The sequence below is a fragment of the Diabrotica undecimpunctata genome, chromosome 6, assembly GCF_040954645.1.
Source record: "Diabrotica undecimpunctata isolate CICGRU chromosome 6, icDiaUnde3, whole genome shotgun sequence".
NCBI classification, from domain to species: Eukaryota; Metazoa; Arthropoda; class Insecta; order Coleoptera; family Chrysomelidae; genus Diabrotica; species Diabrotica undecimpunctata.
In genome coordinates this window covers 94973110-94994837 of record NC_092808.1, presented here as the reverse complement: position 1 = coordinate 94994837, position 21728 = coordinate 94973110, and the positions used below count along the sequence as shown (strand labels likewise).

The 21728-nt window shown below is 32.4% G+C and overlaps 1 protein-coding gene across 6 annotated transcripts in view; it reads right to left on the bottom strand.

The window, feature by feature from the left end:
- Positions 1-21728, bottom strand: part of Eps-15 (Epidermal growth factor receptor pathway substrate clone 15) — a 69376-nt gene that overhangs the window by 21231 nt on the left and 26417 nt on the right. For 4 of the 6 annotated variants that reach the window (XM_072534929.1, XM_072534932.1, XM_072534934.1 and 1 more), the window contains exons 5-10: positions 21230-21340; positions 16622-17010; positions 14089-14254; positions 12071-12313; positions 3319-3381; positions 592-789 (exon numbers count right to left, since the gene is read on the bottom strand). In XM_072534929.1, coding sequence (XP_072391030.1) covers positions 592-789; positions 3319-3381; positions 12071-12313; positions 14089-14254; positions 16622-17010; positions 21230-21340 — 1170 coding nt within the window. The remainder of the gene's footprint in view (positions 1-591; positions 790-3318; positions 3382-12070; positions 12314-14088; positions 14255-16621; positions 17011-21229; positions 21341-21728) is intronic. The other 2 variants (XM_072534930.1, XM_072534931.1) reach the window with 2 other exon arrangements.

Sequence of the window (21728 nt, the reverse complement as noted above, 5' to 3'; positions counted from 1 at the left end):
AGAAAACTTAAGATAATAATAACCTAATTGATTAGTTCTTCTTCTTCTTTTTATGTAGACATGACTGTCTGTTTTTCAATGTGGCTCCAGTAAGTTGTCGTTCCATCGTTTTCGTGGTCTTCCTACTGATCGTCTTCCTATTGGAGAACCGTCTCTTGCCGTCTTTACTACTCTATTTGTTGTCATTCGGCTTATATGATCGTTCCATTCTACTCTTCTATTTCCTACTAAGTTCTTGATGTTCTCCACCTTGCACCTACGTCGTATATCTGTACTTCTAGCTCTCCCATAGTGTCTTGCCATCAATTTTTCTAAGCGTTTTCATCTCTGCTGTTTCTTACACCCTTTTTGTCTTCTCTGTGTCAGGTCGTGTTTCTGCCGCGTATGTTGATACATATGAATGACACGCGTCACTAAACCGCGTATGATAAACGCGATTATTTCTAAATGCAAATAAATCATAATTAACGCCTTTGAGTTTGTCTATTTTCTATTATGTCAGACAGTTGAAGACAAACATTGAAGCAGCTGTAAGTGAGAATACTCAGTGAGTCCGTTTTGCCGAATTTACAAATAAAATTAGAATCTTACCTGGCTTATACTCAATTGTGTATCTTGTAAATTGACTGACAGACCCTCTAATTTTTTCATATTTTCTGTTTTCTGCTTTTCTAAGCGTTCCTCTTCTGCCCGGAGTCCTTCGAGTTGTTCTTTCTTGCTATTCAATTCTGTTTCCTGAGCTTTCACCATCTCTGCTTGTTCTGCAGCCTGTACTCTGAGTTTGTCGACCTAAAACAATTTATAAATATTTAACTTTATTAAAATACAATATTATATTATATAAAATATAATTTCGGTAAGTCAAATTATGTTTAGCAATGCTTAAATAGACTGTGCTGAATTTGTAATAACTTTTTATTTAATTTTTAATACTTCAATTTAAAGAAGTCGATATTTAAAAAAATACATTTACATATTGGTAACATTATTTTTTTATTCAGATGAATAATAATATTAGAGTTATTAGAACAAGATAGTTCAATTTAAAAATGGTATGTATTTTGAAAAATACTTGCGAATTGGAAGTCGTCGAAATGTGAAATAAAAATTTAGTTTACATAATTTTGTGGTTTATTACCAACACGATAGGTGAAAAGGTTACGAATAATATTTTAAAATTTAAAATTCTGGCCACATCACTCAATTACCATCTAACTAATCAAGAAAATGGACTACTGATTAAAAACAAATGGTGCAATGTAGGTTGTTTTTGTAAACAATTTCGAACAACCTAATAATATGACGTAAAAGCCCATAAGGCATATTAAACATATGAAGAATATTGAACAGTTTAACCAAAAAATGGAAACAAAGAAGTTGTTTTTAGTGGTTTTTAAGAAGTACCAAATACTTCAGAATAGTTTTGCTTTTATGAATATATTTTTTTTCTATTTCCGACTAAAAATTTGGTAGTTTTTTCTGTAATTTTCTTCATTATCATACAAGCGTGACTCTGACTCTTAAATAATTAGACTGAGGATATAAAACATTTTATCTTGATTTTATACATATTTACTTATTATCACATTCAATATTCACTCCACTATTCCTACAACGATCCATGCGAGGTTTCCATTGTTTTCAATAGGACTGGAAGCCTTCTTCTGTCAGTTCCTTAAGACTTTCTCTCTCACGCCGGCTCCACACATGCGGGCCAACGTTGGCCCCAACAGCTTTCGTCCAATGCGTGTACCGACAAAACTGTGTTGGAGCCAATATTGGCGTCAACGTTTTTATGACATGCTCCAACGTTGGGAGTTTTCCGTAGGCTGTCGTAAATGCGTACACATCAAAGGGATTGGCGCCAATACTGGTGTTGCCGACCACACATTGGCGCTACAGCAGTGTTCCAATCGGCGTATAATTATGCTATTTGTGCATAATTTAATTGTTGGCGTGTAATTTTCACATCCTATATAAAATTAGGTACCTAATTTTGCACAATCTAGAAAAGCAAAAGAAAATAAATCAATGACAAACCACAGTTTATAAAAAGAGTCCTTGCCTTCTTTTTTCTTTTAAAACACTTGTGCTGCCATTTTACACAGTATTCTTTTAAATAAATAAATTACTTTATCGAAGAAAATTTTCATTCCATGACGGCATTAAAAAACAAATTTACAACATGTAAAAATCGATCTTCGGCCACCAGAGCCACTTCCGTTGAGTTGTTTAGGATTAACACTCCAATACACGTCGGTAATCTATCAGAACGGGGTTTATTCTCAAAAGGCTATTTCTTACATAAATAAATAATATACATATCTGTTTTTTTTTCAGTACCTTTCGGGCATCCAAAGAAAATGTACTCATCTAAACATTTTACAAAAGTATATGCTTTTAATTTTGAAATATAGATCATTTTGTCCTAATAGACCACCGTCGTGTGATCATATAAGTTTTAAAATATGTACCTACTTCCATATTATCAGCTGTGGATTAAAGTCAGGTTTGATGCAGAATATAGCCGAAATAGAAGGCTAAGAAATTTGGGAATTGAGTTAATAAAAGAATAAATGTAATTCAGAGCCTCGACGTCAGGTTTACACTCATATATTCAGTCTGCAGTTGCCATATACGGCATATCTAAAGATCTAGTAGCTTTAAGTAACGCTGTAGACAAAATGACGTAAAATTCGCCTTTTTTGTAGCAAAATATAATCATATACACTCATTATCACGACAGTCGCAGCCGCTGCAATTTCCATGTCGGACATGTTGACGTTGGCTCTAGAGGGAACAGACTGATATCGCCCCAATACTCAACCCAATCTGTGGATGCCTCACCGAACGTGGGACCACAGTTGACTAAACGTTGGCTCCAACGTTGGATCCCATGTGTGGAGCCGGCCTCAGAGCTTCACTGGACTCCAATGTTCTTTTCATCAGTTCACAATTTGCAACCGTAACCATAACCGTTCATATTACTGTTCTATATAATTTTACTTTTAACTTTCCAGGCAAAATTTTGGATTTTAGTATTCTCTTTACCAGCTCTGTATTACTATTTAATTTTCAGGAACTTTCTTTTTCTATAGATTCTATTTAACTAGATACATGTACATTTCTCTATTTATTTAGATATATGTACATTACACTCATATCGGCAATATTTTTTATAACCTCTTCCGTTGTAGCCCTCGTAAATAAATTTAACTTACTAATTTGTTGTATATTACCAAAATTAAATATTTCAGAACACTTAAAATTGTTTTGAAAGCAAACAAGCGTGCACATAAAATATAATAAATAACATACCTTTGCAGTTTGTTCTTCCAATTCTCTATTAAGGATTTCTGTTTCCCCATCCACCTGTGATTTCTAGCAAAAAAATGAATGCAACATGCTAATCTAACTAGTTTGCAATAAAAAAAACGTGTCCAACGGTAAAAAAAGTATTTATAAAAATAAAAAACATTAAAAAATATAAAGTGGATTGGACGAGACTCTTCGAAACAAAAGCAAAAAAAAAGTTACATTAACTAAATCTTAAATATTATATTTAGTGTAGAATGTCAAACTGATTTCTGCAATGCAACAGTTATAGTCCAGGATATGACGGTTTTCTGCTTAGAATTTTTTTTATATGCATGGATTGGCATGAAATTTTGAAAGCTGATGTAAAATAGCTCAAAGATCAAAATCTGCCCTATGCCAATATGTGATTTTTTTTGGGGTGGTTACCACCCCAAATTGGGGGTGGAAAATGTTTATCAAAAAAAAAACCATGGTAGTAGCTAGAATAGTGAATTTTGAGACATAATGTCCTTTAGAGTTTTTTCGAAAAGTCAATATTTTTGAAGTTTTTCGCAAATAACATCAAATTATTATCGGAAAAACTGTTTGGATATAAAATGAAGTTTATAAAACAAAGACAATCGATTTTTATTATTACCGTAAACGTAATATTAACAAAGTTATGGCTGTTCGAAAGTAGACTAAAACGGAAAACGGTAAGTTTTTCATGAAAAACTTTTAACAACTTGTTTAAAGATCTTCAAAAAACCTTTAAAATGATCACTGGTGAAAGTAATCTGCATGAAAATAAAGGTAAGTTATAACTGGTTTAGAAGGTTCAGTTTTAAAAAAATCTTTTTAAGGCTTTTAAAATAAACGACAAAGTGGTGTATATTAATTTTTTTTTCAAGTCCTTCGTTTTAAAAAGAGTTGCGCTGAAAGGGCTTGAAGGTGGTGATAAACGCATGCGAATACAACCTTTAAACAATCATATCTCGTTTAATTTTCAATCTGTAGAAATAAGAATAAAATTAGAATCTTCAGTTAGTAAAAAAAGCTGTTTTTTGTCTATTTTAACATTTTTTCTGTATCTTTATTAGTTGTTTATTTATTTTGAAAAAAGGGGATTTTTGAGAAATTCCGAAGAGAGTGTCTTCACTATAAACTCGTTATTTTTTCAAAACTGAACCTTCTAAACCAGTTAAACTTTCAGAATGTAATGTTTGTATATAAATGAAGTAAAGTATAAATGAAAAAAGAACAGTTTCAACAAGGGTGGTTTTGGAGTTGGTGAGTTTGTTACTTTCTGCGTCTCAAAAAATATAAGCGATAGCTTTATTTTCGTTATACCTTACCTTAAATTCCATGTAAATCGCTTTTATTAATGGTCATTTTAAAGGTTTTTTTAAGATCTTTAAAAAAGTTTGTATAAATTTTCTATGAAAAACTTACCGTTTTCTGGTTATTCAACATCATATGTTTGGATTTTTGTATTCGATGAATAAAAGTCTACTTTCGAACAGCAATAACTTTGTTAATATTAAGTTTACGGTAATAATAAAAACGAATCTATTCGTCTGATAAGCTTCATTTTATATCTAAACAGTTTTCTTGATAAAATCCGTTTAAAAACATGCTTTTTTGACTCGGGGTTGGAAAAAGTTTATAAAAAAAACATGGTAATTGATACAATAGTGAATTTTAAGACAAAAATGTTCGTTAGAGTTTTTTGGAAACGTCAATATTTTTGAAGTTATTCGTGGCTGAAAGTTCACAAATTACATAAGCACCCCAGAGGAAAAGCACATCTTGTCGTAGGGTAGAATTTTATCTTTGAGGTATTTTTTAACTTTTGTCAAAATTTCCATGGTATCCTGGACTATTAGTATTTATATCTAGATTATAATAAAACTATTTTAAAATTAAAACATACTATGACTATGAACATAAACGTTTGTCGAAACACCCAACTAATTAGAAATATCGAATTGCACTTTACAGCGCGTGTTAAACAAATTATCATTATTATCGTCCATGTTTGCTACATGCACTAACGGAAGCCAACCCTGACCAGAATAATAAACCCTAACTATAATCTACAAGTGTTATACCAGTTGCACAACAGATTACGCACAGCTTTACCAGCAATTTCTCTGGAGTGCTGAGACTTCAAATTAAACCGGCAAATTAGCATAAAACGATTTCCTAAGAGTTGAATCTTTCTATAATATCAATGTGGGCTGGAAGTCACGGAATGCAAAAAACTACCTGGAAATATTCCAAACAGCATATTTGACCTGTCGATGCGAAGAGGAAGCATGTAGTGACCAGCACGGTCACCAGATTTAATGCCGTACGATTTTTTCCTGTGGGTGATACTGAAAAATAAAGTATTTGTCACCATGTTACGAGATATATATTATTTAAAAGCATTGATTTAAGAACTTAAAAAACTCCTGAAAATCCTGAATTTTTTGAAAAAAAAAAGTCCTTAAATAAGGGGTGTCAGTTGGCAAAATATTTCAGTGAAGTGACAAGTTCGAAGTTTAAGATCCATGTTTCACGCCAAACGCTTGACAGAAAAATATTTCAAAGACAGTATTATCAAATCTAAAATAGATACGCGGCTTTGAAACGCATTTAATCGTATATCTCTATATTTCATGTTCAAAGTTTTGTGGTTTTAGTAGGTGGTATTTTGGAGAGTTGCATTTTAATAATGATTATTAAAGTTGTACTGTTGTAACTGTTCTTTACCGTTGGACCAAAAAGAATCCTGTTTTTCAAACTTTAAATAAGGCTTCAACGATTAACAAATAAAATATACACATACAAAGCACTAGCAACTAAAACAATTTCAGTGAGATTTTACTTTAGCCAATAGTACAATTACGGGAAAATATTCAGGCACAATACTATAACGTTTACTTAGTGTTGACTATCATTAAATTAAATACGTCCTCCTGCAAGATGTGCATATAGCAGATCCTCAGGTTTAAAACAAAACAATAAGTGAACTGTGCAATCTAGTTAAAATAGTTAATGTTGTATTAAATTTGCCTCAATTTGATTATTTAGAACGCTCTGGTATCGTACTAACTAAAAAGTTGTGTCTGACATATGTACAAGAAAATAGTAAATTAAACGACATTCGAATTTTTTCCATTGTAATGACCTCACAGCGCCCGTGATGACGTTACAGAGCTCATATCGGCATCAATTGATAGTATCGTAGGTCCAATTGACATTTCCCAATTTTCAAATAAAAATATTCATTACTTCCTGAATTATAGGCTGTTAAAAACATCTGGAACACCCTGTATTCTTTGTAAATCATATTATATATACATTGCGATTATATTTACAACACCATACCTAGTTGTTTCTCGCATGCTAGTTTCCACTGATTTAAATCTTGTCAGTCATCATCCTGTAGATGTCTTTCGGTCATGGCTTGTGTGATGCCCTCCTGTCATGTCTTTCTCGAGAGTCCTCTTCGCTGCACTGGTCTCCACTTTATCAGTGTCAAATACTGTTGTCTCAATACCCATTATTTTCGGTACCTCGTAATTTCTTATTTGGTCGTGAGGTGTTAGCCTACAATGTCTCCAAAACCCGATTTCCATTGAAACTAGTTTCTTTTTTAAACATTCTGTCATTGGCAAACCTCATAAAAACTCCAAAAGTTGCGATGCTTTCGATATGGTCTTGTAGACTCTGATTTTTGTATCTTATCTAATTTGTGTGTTCCACAGCACGCAATTTAGTTGTTTTTTCATCAGCTTACCTTGTTCAACTCGATTCTTAATTTCATTCTCACTAGAGCTCTCTTTAGTAATTGTAACTCCAAGGTAGTTGTATGACACAACATTCCTAATTTCACAGTGGACTATCACTACATTATTTCGATCTGCTTTTCCAACAACTAGATATTTAATCCTTTCCATATTTATCGACAAACCAAGCCTTATATTGTTCATCCAACTTTCTGATGAGGTCGTCAGCAAAGTGAAAAGTGTATCGTCATTTGGAATCACTATAGATTTACCAATGTAAATCATATTATACTTTTAATAAAGTAATGAGTGTAGTGGCTGTTTTGACTTTCAAAGAAAGTGGAAAGGCAAAGGCACTGTATTAGAGTTGTTTCTATTTGGTGATTTGATATCATTTATGTAACTTCGGAGAGTTTTTTTCTCTTGTTAGGCATATGTTTCGAAAAGGTATTTTTTTCTGTAAGCCGACTGTTGTTAACCGCAGCCAGTTGGCTTATAGACCAATTAAGTTAGTTTTTACTGACACAACTGTAGACGGGTTTGATAGTTGAAATGTGTAGTATAAGATATTACAAAAATACTCTCATGTGGGGATTCATCAATTTTTTGATGGAACTATTTTTAAATAAACAATCAAAACGTCAAACTCATTATTTTGCTCCTAACTTGTCTATTTAGAGATTTGACGTCTACAGACAACATTTTTTGGAAAAAAACATACACAAAATGAGATATGCTAAATTAAAATCGGTAATAAACAAAAATCTTATTGCAAAATAAACAACAAAATCGCTGTTTTTGAATATTGTTAGTAACTTTTTTATTATTTATTAGAATTTGTTAAAATGTACCTGAACTTGAGGGTCTTATTTTGAATTGTGTGCGAAAGATGGGCCAGATCGGTTGAATAGTTTTTGCGAAATTTAGTTTGTTAATGTTTTTATTGAAAAATGAGCTAATTTCTAAGGCTGATCCAGATAATTTGACTGAATGGATCTCAATAATCAGGGGCCTATTTTCTTTGTTAAGACGTATACTATAAAGCTATGAAAAAAAAAGTTTAAAAAAATTACATGATGTTCACAAAATGATTTATTAATAAAAATAGCATTAAGCTCATAAACATTTACAATAACTCCGTAGAATTTAATTCAAATTAAATGGCTAAAACATATTTGGAAAGCTGGTTAAAAACACAATTTCTTAAAAAAATGATCCTACGACCCTTAGGGGTCACGATAGCCCCCCTTTTTTAATAACTGTTACGTTAATTATCAACATTAAGGGCTTTTTTGTTTAAAACAGTTTTGTTTTTTAACTAGCTTTCCAAATATTTATTAACCATTTAATTTGAACTAAATTCTACGGAGTAATTGTAAATGTTTATGAGCTTAAAAAGTGCTATTCACTATTAAATCATCTTGTGTACATAAATGTCATTTTTTAACATTATTTTCCATAGGTTATTAATATAACGTCTTACTATTAGTATACCGAAGAAAGTAAGACCGGATTATTGAGATCCATTCTGTCAAATTATCTGGACTACCCCTAGAATTTAGCTAATTTTTTAAAAAAACTATCTGGCCCATCTTTTGCACATAATTCAAACACGGTAAGACCCTCTAGTTCAAATACATTTAAACAAATTTTAATAAATAATAAAAAAGTTATTAACAATATTCAAAAACATTGATTTTGTTGTTTATTTTGCAATAACTTTTTTGTTTATTAACCGATTTTAATTTAGCATTTCTCATTTTTTGTATTTTTTTTTCTGAAAAAGTTGTCTGTTGACATCAAATCTCTAAATAGATAAGTTTTTAAGTTATGAGCAAAATAATGAGTTTGACGTTTTGATTGATTATTTAAAAAAAAGTTCCACTAAAAAATTGATGAATCTCTAGATAACAGTCTTTTTGTCATATCTCATACTACACATTTCAACTGTCAAAACCCTTCTATACAGTAGTGACGAAAAAACATTTATTTTTTACTAACCTAATTAGTCTATTATTGTACATCTTCCATTCCTTCATGATACCCATGGTATAGGGTTTCAGGATTCTGGAACTCTGTAACAGCTTGTACATATCTTGGTGATGTGTAGTATACGTTTTTGGGATCACTTGATAATCCGGGATCACTTACTTCCCTTACTTCCGGGATAATCCCCAAAAAATTTTTACCACCTGCGTTCTAATGCCTCGCAGTCATGCATATGGTTGACTATTTTAGGTTCTCTGTTATAGGTCTGCATGTTATAAGTCTCCATGTCCCATTGTATGTTGGTGTCCCTTGACGAGCTGATTTCTGTTTGATTACCGCCGAATTTTAGCTCTATTGGTGGCTGGCTCTCTATCCAAATATATTGTCTTGTATTCCCCGGTGACCTGGAAACTGGAAACCAATGTGACACTGTTACGTTCCGCCAGTGCTAGGTCTTCCTACACTAGACTAGAGCTCATCTTAGCGTTTATAAGCGCCCCATGGCTTCTTGGCTATCTCTGTATATATATGAAGAGGATCAATATCCGGTTCAATTCGAAATCCCTTATGTTAATTGCTCTTGCACACTGCAAGATTGAAAAAATCTCTGCCGAAATACAGAGGTATATTCTCCTAGTGGAATAGAAATGCTTAATTTCCACCACTACTGAATATTGCTGCACTCGACCCTTCTACAGTTTTAGACTGTTTCATCGGCTCCATCACTCTATTGGACAAATGTCCACTTGGAAAAGTACTTTAGGCCGGCATCTGGGTACTATATGGTCAGAAACTATCATCCATTCAGTATCCCAAATTTGCTATGTACTCACACCCTTATATATATATATATATATATATATATATATATATATATATATATATATATACATATATATATATATATATATATATATATATATATATATATATATATATATATATATTAAATCCCCAGAAAATTACTAAATGCAAGAATACAGGGAAAAAGACCTGTTGGAAGACCTAAAAAGAGATGGGAAGACGAAGTCGATGAGGATGCCAGGAACTGCCTGGGAAAACGCGTTCATGGAAAAGAACAGCGGTAAATCGAGATGATTGGAGAAGCCTGTTGAAGTATTCACTGCCTTCCCTCGCTCAACCGTTTCCATCTCTCTCTGTTGTCCCATTCTCCATCGTTTAGGCCTCTCTTACTCATGGCGTCGTCTACTTCGTTCCTCCAGGATTTTCGGGGTCGTCCTCTTTTCCTCCTTCCTATGGGGCTCCATTCGGCTAGTATCTTTATCCATCTGCTGTCGCTAGTTCTTCTTATATGTCCATACCACTTTAGTTTTTTTTTGGTCTATGTATGTTAGTATCTCTGTTTCTATTGATGTTCTTTGCTTTATATCGTCATTACTTCTCCTATCCATTCTTGTTACTCTGCAGCATCTTCGCAGGCATTCCATCTCTGTTGCTCCTATCTTACTGCTGTTTTTCTTGTTCATGATCCAATTTTCAGCCCCATATGTCATTATACTTCGCACTAATGTTTTATAAATCTGTGTTTTTGTCTTCATATTTAGGTGTCTATTCCACCATACTGAGTTAAGTTGTCGGATTGCTGTTCTAGTTTGTCCTAATCTTTGTGTAATTTCTTCCTCTGTTGTTGCCTTTTTCGTGATTATAAACCCCAAGTATTTGAATTTATCCTTTCCTTTGATTGTTACGTTGTCATCAATCTGTAGATCTTCTATGTATTCTTCACTTGTGGATAGGTACTCTGTTTTCGCGAGGTTAATATCTAGGCCAGGTATATTCTTCTTGTAGTTTCTTCATCATGTAGCTGAGGTCGTCTTGGTCTTGTGCAATCACTATTTGATCGTCTGCAAAGCTTAACGTATATAGGTATTCGTTCCGTACCGGTACTCCATGCCTTCGCATTTTCTTTTCCATGTAGTCAAGGCTTTCTCTAAGTATATTTTGAATAGGGTTGGAGATGTGGAACAACCTTGCAGAAGCCCTTTTGTTGTGGTGAAGTCTCCTATGATTCTTGTTCTCATTTTAATGGACACTTTATTTTCTTTATTCAGAGCTTTTGTAGCTTCTATGAGTTCCGTTTGTATTTCTAATTAGTACCCCCTTATATCTATGTGTAAAGGGGAAGACCAAATAGGGTCTCAATACCTGCCATTGCTGTGCCCCTCATAGCCCCTGTGTTTCTAAGGCAAGCAAGTTTTTCCACCTTGCTTGCTAATATTACCGTAAGATACTTTACTTAACTCACCAGATGTAGGCGTGTAACATTCCGTGACTATAATCAGAGCCTGTTGCATTCTATCTCTGACTGTGTCATTAAATTTGCCGTGGGCTAAGATGACCAAGTCATCTGCATAGCCCAGGACATAATGCCTGTCGTTGGCGAGTCTAGCTACCAGTTTATCCACGAACAGATTCCACAATAGAGGAGATAAACCTCTGACTACTTGTGCTGATACTGTATCCTCGAGTAACGTTGCGTATATCACGCAACTTCTCAGCAAGCAGTATATCCACCTGCCGCTTGTTTGGTATATTTCTTTTAGACGAATGGAGCTTGTGATTGCTTGGTAGGAGGTGTTGTCGAATGCCCTTCTATATCGAAAAATGCACCTAACATAACCTCTTCGTTTTCCAGAATCTACTCCTCGTAAAGTTATTAGTCATTTATTGTAATAAAAAACGCAATTCACAGTTTAACCCGAACATTGATTTTTCAAAAGATTTACTTTGCATTGGCGGACTTGATTATCGGGAGTAATTACACTGCATTCGATATTTGAAGCTAATTTAGGCTTGATTTTGACTTCACGATTAGTAAGTTAAAATCTCACAGAAAACTATGAATGTAGCGACTTAATCTAATCTATTTAAAATATTTTGAAAAACTAGGTTGCAATAAAAGAAACGTCATTAACTTGGGTTATATCAAAAAGCAATAGAGAGTGAATTAACACACCCAATATTTAAAACACAAATCTATACCATACCTGTGCTTTAAGATCATTTAGTCTTTTTTGTGCTTCGCCCTTCTGGTTCTCCAACTGCTTCAATGTGGCAGCTAACGTATCCAATTCGCTTTGTAGACTTTTAATTTCTCCACTCTTAATCTTAAGATCAGCCTCTTTTTGAGTAATATCTGCTTCTAAAATTAACTTTTCTCTAGATAATTCTTCTATGTCTTTGGTAATCATGTCTAATTCCGGATTTGAGTATCTACTATTATTGTTCTCCTAAAAAATGTCTTACTAGTAGTGTCGTTAAACCATTTAACATAAAAAATACATACAACTAATAGTGATAAAGTATATACCTATATAAACTATATATACAGAATTGACCACTCAAAAGTCCACTCTGATATATTTGGCAATATTCATTGGATTTTGCGAAAATTCCAAAACAGGTCGATTTTTATTCAAAAAGGAAGATCTTTTAATGATCTAGATAACTGACATATGTCAACCCCTCCCCTACAGTATCAAAAAAGCTTTAGTTTTAAATAGGGAATAAATCATGTGTGGCACATCATTAGACATGTATTTCGCTGGAGAATTCAGACATCCATGATATTTCTTTTCATATTAACTCTTTTCTTGTAAAAAAGTATCAGTTTGTTGAAAGTGTTACAAAGTTACGAACAAGGGTCGGATGCTTTTGAGACAATTCTCGTATAGAGCAAATTATTAAGTTAATATTTACCCCAGTTGGACACAAAACAATTCACATACAATTTTTAATAATTTACACCTTATAAAAAGACCAAATTCATACAAAACAATGTTTCATTACAAAATACCGATCGTGAAAACCTAGATGCATTGAAAAGGATTTATGATTGAAAATAGATATTGAATTGAATATAATTATAATACAGAATACGCAATATATTTTTAAATGGGCACATAAATTTTAAATATCAAACACAGCTGATCTCGTATTTTATAATTCACTAATAATAAAAAAAAATTAAATAATGGGTCAATGTACAAAGTAATTTGTACAATTGTTTTTTGTCTGTTTTGTCTGTTTGTAATTTGTTTAAAGGCAAAAAAACTATTTTGATTTACAAAAATTATAAAGGAAATTTTATACATACAGGGTGCGGCAATAGTGCGAGGAATTCCAATTACTCATTTATCGAAAAATATACGAAAAAACTTATTTAGGTAAAAGTTGGAGTATAGATAGGACCATACTCTAAAAATATTTTAAATATACAGAGCCACCCATATTGACGGGGTGGAACTTATCTTTATTTAATGGAACACCCTGTATATTTTTATATCTTTGGACTCGGGAAAAATCGGGATAACTCAGAGGTTAATAGAAGCCGTAAAAAACCTATACAAAAATAACAGAGTAAGAGTTAAAACCGGCAATAGATACTCGAACGAATTTAAGACCACAAAAGGCTTACTGCAGGGATGTTCTAATTGTCTAATCTAATCGGTCAGTCTAATCGTTTATTTATGTAGAATTTTTGCTAGGTCTGCTAGTTTCTTCCCATTTTTTGTTTATTTAGAACCGTTAGGCAGCTAAGAGATGGCGTCCGAAAAAATTTCTCTTAACCCCGCGTTTTGTCTTATATAGTTTAACTATTCTACCATTAGCCTCAGTTGTCTCAGATATCTTAATTTAATTCGACAGAATCTTGCTATCGACCCACCATCTTATTCACGACCGGCTATCCATCTACCCCGTCAGAGCGGGGTATTTATACCTATTCGATTACACAGCACGCTCTCACTAGTTCTTTAAGTTATTTAAAAACCGCTGCCCTTTAAGCAACATTTTCAGTTTTGGAAACACGAAATGTTGCAGCGTGCTAAGAACTGTACGGAGACTGTTTTCTTCGCCAAAAAGTATTAAACAAGGTCAGATCAATATCTGGCACATTATCGTAATGAAACGAACAAGAGGAAAGAACAAATGATAGTAATAAATACACTAAATGTTTAAATTCATAAGTTACACATATAAATCTATAAAAAGACATGATACTTACCACAAGGCCATCTATTGGTTTGATATTTCGAAAACTGGGAGGTATCATTTCGGGCGTCAAAGTAACAGGAGGTTCGATTCCTTTCAAACATCTAGCCACCAACCACATAGCCAAAGCAAACTGTTCATCATTTAATTTTCCCAATTGTTTACTATCACATAGCCCCCTGCAATAAAACAAGTTAATATAAAGGTTTGAAAATGTGTATCATTTTATCTTTAAATTAGGCCAAATATTTTGTATAGTATGTCCCTGATTGAACCGGGTCTTATCCATATAAAATATTTTATACGGGCTTTAATGTTGGTTTCTCTATATCTCATTTGTAATGGCGTCTTCATTTTTTGTTTAAAAGTAAAATATTTAATACTCCTAACTTTTCCCCTCCTAACTCCTAAATTTTATTTAAAGCGAAGATTTAAACAGATAAGTTTCTTGATTGATTCTATTCAATGGAAAAACTAATTCCACAAAAACAAAAAATAAGTTATTCGTCGCTTTACCTAAACCGACAAACGTCTTCTTTCATATATAATTGTTCTTTCGCGCCACTCCGAAGCGTATATTTGTGGTGTGTATCATAAACATACACAGATATAGTGAGTAAGGTCGATTCGGAACGACTGACATTACATGACTACTACTTCTTGTCTTGCATTGGAAAAAGCAACTTCGGCAATAATTTTTAATTTTTATTTGTCGTAGAAATAGAAGCATCATTTGAGCTACCTATCAACTGTTAGAAGAGGTAAATATTCTTAGGGGGTTAGACCGCCACCGCTGTTATTTAACATATACAATGCCTTCTTCAAGGAGACTCTAGAAGATTATAAAAATGATATGATTATAAATGGAGAAATTATTAATAACGTGAGGTAAACGGATGATACGGTCATATTTTTACTTTTTACAGAGCTTGGCAGATGTATTTAACGACTGAACGAAAACTGTCACAAATATAGTATCAGAATGAACTCAGGGAAGACAAAATTCATAGTTATTACAAAAAATTCACGAGACAATGAAACATTACATATCAAGAAATTAAAATTCTCATTAAAATCATTAGAGCCAAATTTGTAAATACCAAGAAAATATTATGCAATAAAAACCTACAAATGGACCTAAAGATAAGGCTATCTCGCTTCTATGCATTTACAACTTTACTCTAAGGCTCTGAGGCCTGGACGTGAAAAAAAATTGGAGATCAAAAAATTCAGAGACATTTGAATACTGGTGCTATCGTATAATGCTACTTATATGATAAATATTAAAGAAAAAAAAATTGAAAGCTAACGTTAACAAAAAGACGAGAAAATAAAATTTTGAATATTTAAAGATAGAAGAAATAAAAAGACATATATGAAAGAATTAATACGATATTACAACAGTGTGAACGAGAGTTACAAATAGAACACGAGTGGGAGCAAATAAAAAAGTCAGTAGAATAAGCAAGTAGGAAAACGATCTCAAAAGAACAATGAGAGCGAAGTAAAGGATTGGCTTGATGACAAATACCAAACAATAGCAAAGAAGGAGAAGGAAATACGACAGCAGCTATTAAAGGACAATACAGAAACCAAAAAAGAAGAGTATCTACAACAAAATGATATGCAAAAGGCATTATAGGCAATACAAAGAGAAAAAATTAAAAGAGAAAAATTCCAAAACAGAGAAGTGAAGTCATTTTATTAGGAAATCAAAAAGGTGGAAAAAGGTTATCAAAATTGAAAGTTATATGAAAACCAAGGACGGAGCACTAATTCGTGAAACTAAAGAAATAATGGTAGAGTGGAAAGGATGTTTCGAAGAACTATTGGATGGAGAAACGAGAAAGGGATCGGATATCAACTGGAAAACCGTTGTAGATGACAAAAGTGAGCCAACCGACAGAAGAGGAGGCCAAAACAGCCATACAAGAAAAAGTCCGGGGATAAACAAAATTTATACAGAAATGTTCAGGAGAGCAATTACAGAAAATAATTTATAAATTGTACTGAACGGTACTGTAGACTAGTGCGAAACCTCATACTGTTTTCCGTATTTTTAAAATTTAAGTAATATTTTTAAAATTCAATAAAGTAATGTTATTATTTATTATTTTTTTTATAGATTTTTTCAGAACTAATCAAAAACAAAAATTTAATATTTTGAACATGTCATGAGAAGATCAAGATACAGACTGCTGCAGTTGATTATGGAAGGTAAAAGGCGAACTTGTTGGTAGCGAAATCTGAGAGAATGATTTAATTTTAGCTTCCACCAACTGTTTAGAGCTGTGACAAATAAAGTGAAAATGACCATTGTTATCATCCAACTTTCGATAGAAGACAGAACTTTAAGAAGAAGAATGAGATACCTAGAACAATATACATTTGTTAATGGTGCAAAATATTTTAATTCAAAATAACTCTTCTAGAATAACAATTATTTTTTTTAGAAATTTAATGTTTGCACGTTTAGTTTATAGTTTTTTTAATTAAATCATTTCAGTTAAAATTACTTTTAAATTTTACTTAAATTCATTACTTACCAAATATGGGCTAAAACAGGCTGTGGTACTCCCGATTGTAAAAAGACATCTTTTATTTCATGTCCAGATACAAAACCATCTTTGTCTACATCGCTTTTAATGAATAGAGCATCCGATATTTCCTTTTCATCTTTGGAAACTACCCACGAAATCATTGGTTGTATTGATTGTGTTGGTTTTATAGACGGTACCGTTGGTATCGTCGGGGGTAATACTTTCGGAGGTACGGGTGAAATCGATGGAGGTATTATTGACGGAGGAAGATCGGGTTTGATGCCATCTTTATTATTAGTTAATATACCAGTTCTTGTTTTAACTTCAATCAATTCAGGAGGTAAAGTATTAGGAATAGCGTATTTCTCGAGAGCTTTATAAACTAAATGCATAGCCTAAAAACAATATATTGAGATTATGAATTTCTGTAATTAATATTCGATGTGTCTTTATTAACATTTGGCTACATTCAGAGGAAACAAAAAAGTACTTCAAGAATTAGGAAAAAAGTAATTTGCATAAAACTCAATATAAAGGAAAAGAAGAAAACAACCATTCTGGCAAATTATATCATATTATTGATTCCTTTGGTCCAAATAAAAATAGCTTAAGAATAATGACAGAAATACTCAAACAGCATTATCTCCAGAGAATTAAATACGTTTCCCCAAAGTGGGAGCCCATGATATACTGTAGAACTGTTCCAAGTAGACACTTCGCTAGAACTGAAGTGTCATACATTATTAAAGACGATGAGGCAAGGTCGTATGTATGTGCCGACTGTCGTAATGAATTTGTGAGCGGACGACAGTTACGACCGTTTCCGCATCACCTTTGATAATGTCTTCTGAGTTTCAGACGAAACGTAAGAAAGAAATAATTCCAGACCAAGGTCTATTAATCCCGTAAACAATATACCATTAATATTTCATTTGACTATTATCGAAAATACAGCAAACGTATTGGCAAAAAATCTATCAACAACAATACCCATACGACGAGAACAGCAAGTATCAAGAAAATCTTAAAAATCATTAACTAATGCAAACTCAACAAGAAGACAAACTGATAAAAAACCTACCGTGCATTTGTTATACAATTATCAGACAAGTATATAGCAATCAGCTGATTTATAAGATGGGCAAAAGACCAGTAAAATATGGAATCTTTAAACAGGGATGTGATCGATGAGTTGATACTGGATCATTGAATCCAGCATGATACCGGAATGAAAGTTTATAGACTATTAATTAGATAAAATTTTTCAGGAAAGCCCTAAAATGGCAAGATAAATATTCATTAACGGTAAAGAACAAGGATCCCATATATCTAAGTTTAAGTACCATTACGGATAATTGAACGAGGTTATGCAATCATAGAAGTTCCAGATTTTTGTGGGAATGACTTCGCAAAGTTGTTTAAATCTAGACTGTCGATATGCTCCAGCTCAGAAAATTAGTGGAAAAAACAGGGAAAATTTTATAATTGTTTCGCTATTTTTAATCTTTTAGCCTGCATCCTACGAGAAAAATTAATCGGCGTGTAATTGTTTTTAATGAAATTTTCTATCAAAATATGCTTGTGCATTGCGTAAAAAAAAGTGGTGCAGTAGCCGGTACTATAGACTAGCGCAAAGCTTCATACTGTTTTCTTTATTTTAAAATTGTAAATAATATTCTTAAAATTGAAAAAAGTAATTTTATTATTTTTTTATTTTACGATTTTTTTACATCCTAGATATACAATTTTTTTTATTTAAATTAACATACATGTGACATCTATGGTCATTAGCACGAGTTACGATTAACATGGTAATATCATATAAATTATAAAATAATGTAGTTAACATTTAACATAAAGAGAAAATAATAAAAACTTATAATATAACATTTATATTTTGTTGAGCAGTTGACTTTTCTGATGCTGACATTTTGGTTGTGGAGATGATGTGATCAGGTAGCCATGAGTTAGACGGGTATGTCCTATACGCAATCTTCGTATGATTGCCGTATTTTTTCGAGATAAACTGGGATAGGTAAGAAGGTTCACTGAGGGTTTAATTTCATGCAGCGCTGAAGTAACATTATTCCAGTGAATCTGCCAGGTGGATAGATTAAGCTTCTTTAGTCTAGCTTTGAGATCGTTGCAAATTTGTATATTCATAATGGTGTCCGTGGATGATGCGGCTTTTTTGGCAAGGCAATCAGTTTTTTCGTTACCACTAACACCAACATGGGATGGTACCCATATTAGAGTGATAGTTGTATTTTGGTTTATAAGAAGCTGATATGTGTCATGAATATCTTGGACGATAGGATGGTTGGTGGATGTAGCATTAATGGAGTGTATAGAAGAAAGTGAATCAGAGCATATGGCTATGTGTGTATTTGGATATTGTTGGGCATATTTGAAAGAATGTGAGATAGCTAGTAGTTCACCAGTGTGGATACTACACCAAGGAGAAATTTTAGAGAGTTCGATAGGCTGTTGTACAGTGGTTACAGAATATCCAACACCACTTTCAGTCTTTGACGCGTCAGTGTATTTATTTATTTATTTTAACAATTTTTTGTAAATTTAAAAGTAGATAAAATCGCTGTTAGTTAATAACTTGTTATAGATTTTAATATCTTTTAAAAACTTTACATGTTGTACAACAGACGGACTCTCCTCGTCGCGTAAATGGACTCTTCCAACTATTTCGAGGCGCTACTTCCGTGACGCTCGCCTCAGCATTTTACTATAGAGCAAAAGTAATACAACGCCAGTATGGAAGTTTCGCTTCAAAAAAGGTTTTCCACGGATTTTGTGATGCAAATTTCCAAATTGTTAACTACAACAGAATTATTCGTGGTTCCGTATAGTAAATTTCTGTAAATTACCGTTAGGAACTGAAAATAAGTTAATTAACAACAAGTACGATTATTGTTTTCTAACGTATTGTATTTATAACGATTTGTTTTATAAGTCGTTAGAATGGAGATAGCGAGGAATTTCTGTCAATGAAAGTATTTTAATTATCTTAGATGCGCTGATAATGTAGTTATAACAGCGCCCGACTGGCACGAATTGAAGACAATGATGGAAGAGTTACATATAAAATCAAAAAAAGGACATAAAATGAACATTAACCAAACGAAACTCGTGTCAAAGATGACAAACCGGTAATAACAGTGCAGGGGACCGTCGTAGAACATGCAGTTGAATACGTCTATCTGGGTCAAAATGTAAAACTAAATTAAGAAAACCAGACAACGCAAATAAGTAGAGGAGTCAGAAATCAGAGTCAGGAGGACCTTTGGAAAGGTATCGTATCTAATGAAAAATAAAAAACATACCTCAGAAACTTCGAACCAAACTATTTAGTTCGTGTATCCTTCCTGTACAAACATATGAGGCTCAGACATGGACATTCACCGAGGCAAATTTGGAAAACTTGAGAAAAACTCAACGGCAGATGCTGGACATTTCACTTCGGGAACATCAAACTAACTTATCAATTAGAGAGAGAACAAAAATAAGAGATGCATGCATTGTTACAGCTATTCTTAGAAAGATTAAGGTATGATTACTGTCAATTTGTGTGTGTCTATTTAAAGTGCCTATTTTGAACCCAGCATAATTTTGCAAAAATTCATTTTTTGCGGACCTTCGATTGCACAATTATTATGTAAAAACTATTAAACCGATCCTAACGAAATTTAACACACGTTTAAGTCGTATTATAAACTTTTTTTTTGGTGGAATATGAAGGCTGTAAGTTATGTTTAAAGGATCGAAAAAATTTAAAAAAAATTAATGGAAAAACTTCATTTTTTGCACGTTTGTTTTTCCAATTCCAATTCTTTTATAATTTTATTTTTTATATATCTGGAGTTATAGTCGAATTTGTGGGCGAAAAAGAAAAAATTTTAGATTTTTTTTAGATTTTGTTAAATAAAAAATTAACCACAAGATATTCGACTGGCGCATATCGTGATTATTCATAGAAGGTACATCATGAAGTGATTCCAGCAAAAAAAATAGACTCCTATGGAAAATGTTAAATTCAAAACAGATCAGTACACATATTTAAACCAAAAATAAATTTGAATAAAGAAAAATAACGTAAAATTAAAGATTTATATAAGAAAGCATATTCCACGCATCAAAATTTTTTATAGCAAATTTTCAGAGACTTAACCATAAGTAAATTTCTAAAACCTTATTTTTACACTTTGTTTTCGAAAATTTTTAGTTTTCCCCGCTGAAAGTTTTTTGCTAATTGCACTTTGATAGGAAATTTTATTACAGATAATTTTATTTTTGTCCAGTTTTGACTATACTTTTCGATATATTTGGAATAAAATAAAACACATAGGGGTCTGTACCGTAGATTTTTTCACAACTTATATTAAAAGTCTAGTTATAAACAACCATCCAAAGAAATTTCTACAAAAATCTCAGTCCGGCTTACATCCAAAACTAAACACATTTTATGGTTAAGAAACACTACTCACACAGATTATACAAAAATAATTAAAAATTGCGGTTAAGAGACCGCAATATTTAAATGCTTTGTTTTTTTTTTGAGTAGTATTTTCATACATAAACAAAAAATAATGCTTTACTTACTACAACAAACTCATGTCTGTTCAGCATACCATCTTTATCTTGATCAGCTAAGTCCCAAATTTTGCCCAAAGTATCAAATGGTAGTTTTGACTCCATGAGAACATTTTTTACCTGAAATCGGATAGGTAGATACATGATTATATTTATTTGAAAGAAAGACACAGATATGAATGAAGTTGTTTTACAAAACTATGATAGTACGTTAATACACATTGATTCATAGTATGTTAATAACTGAGGTCAGTGTAAGCAATGTTAATTCAATGGTTAGGAAAGAAATATAAATAGCTATTGTGTGGTATGTGGTTAAGACACGTCAAATGTAAATCACACAGTAATGCAACAATATTTGTATTAAGCAAAATGTATATTTCTGCAAATATTAGAACATATGTGGTGTTTACAAGTATATAACGTATGGAAGTTTTGAGAAAAAAAATATAACAGGTATAATAAGAAAGATAATGAAATTTTATTCATACTTAAATATTAGTGATAG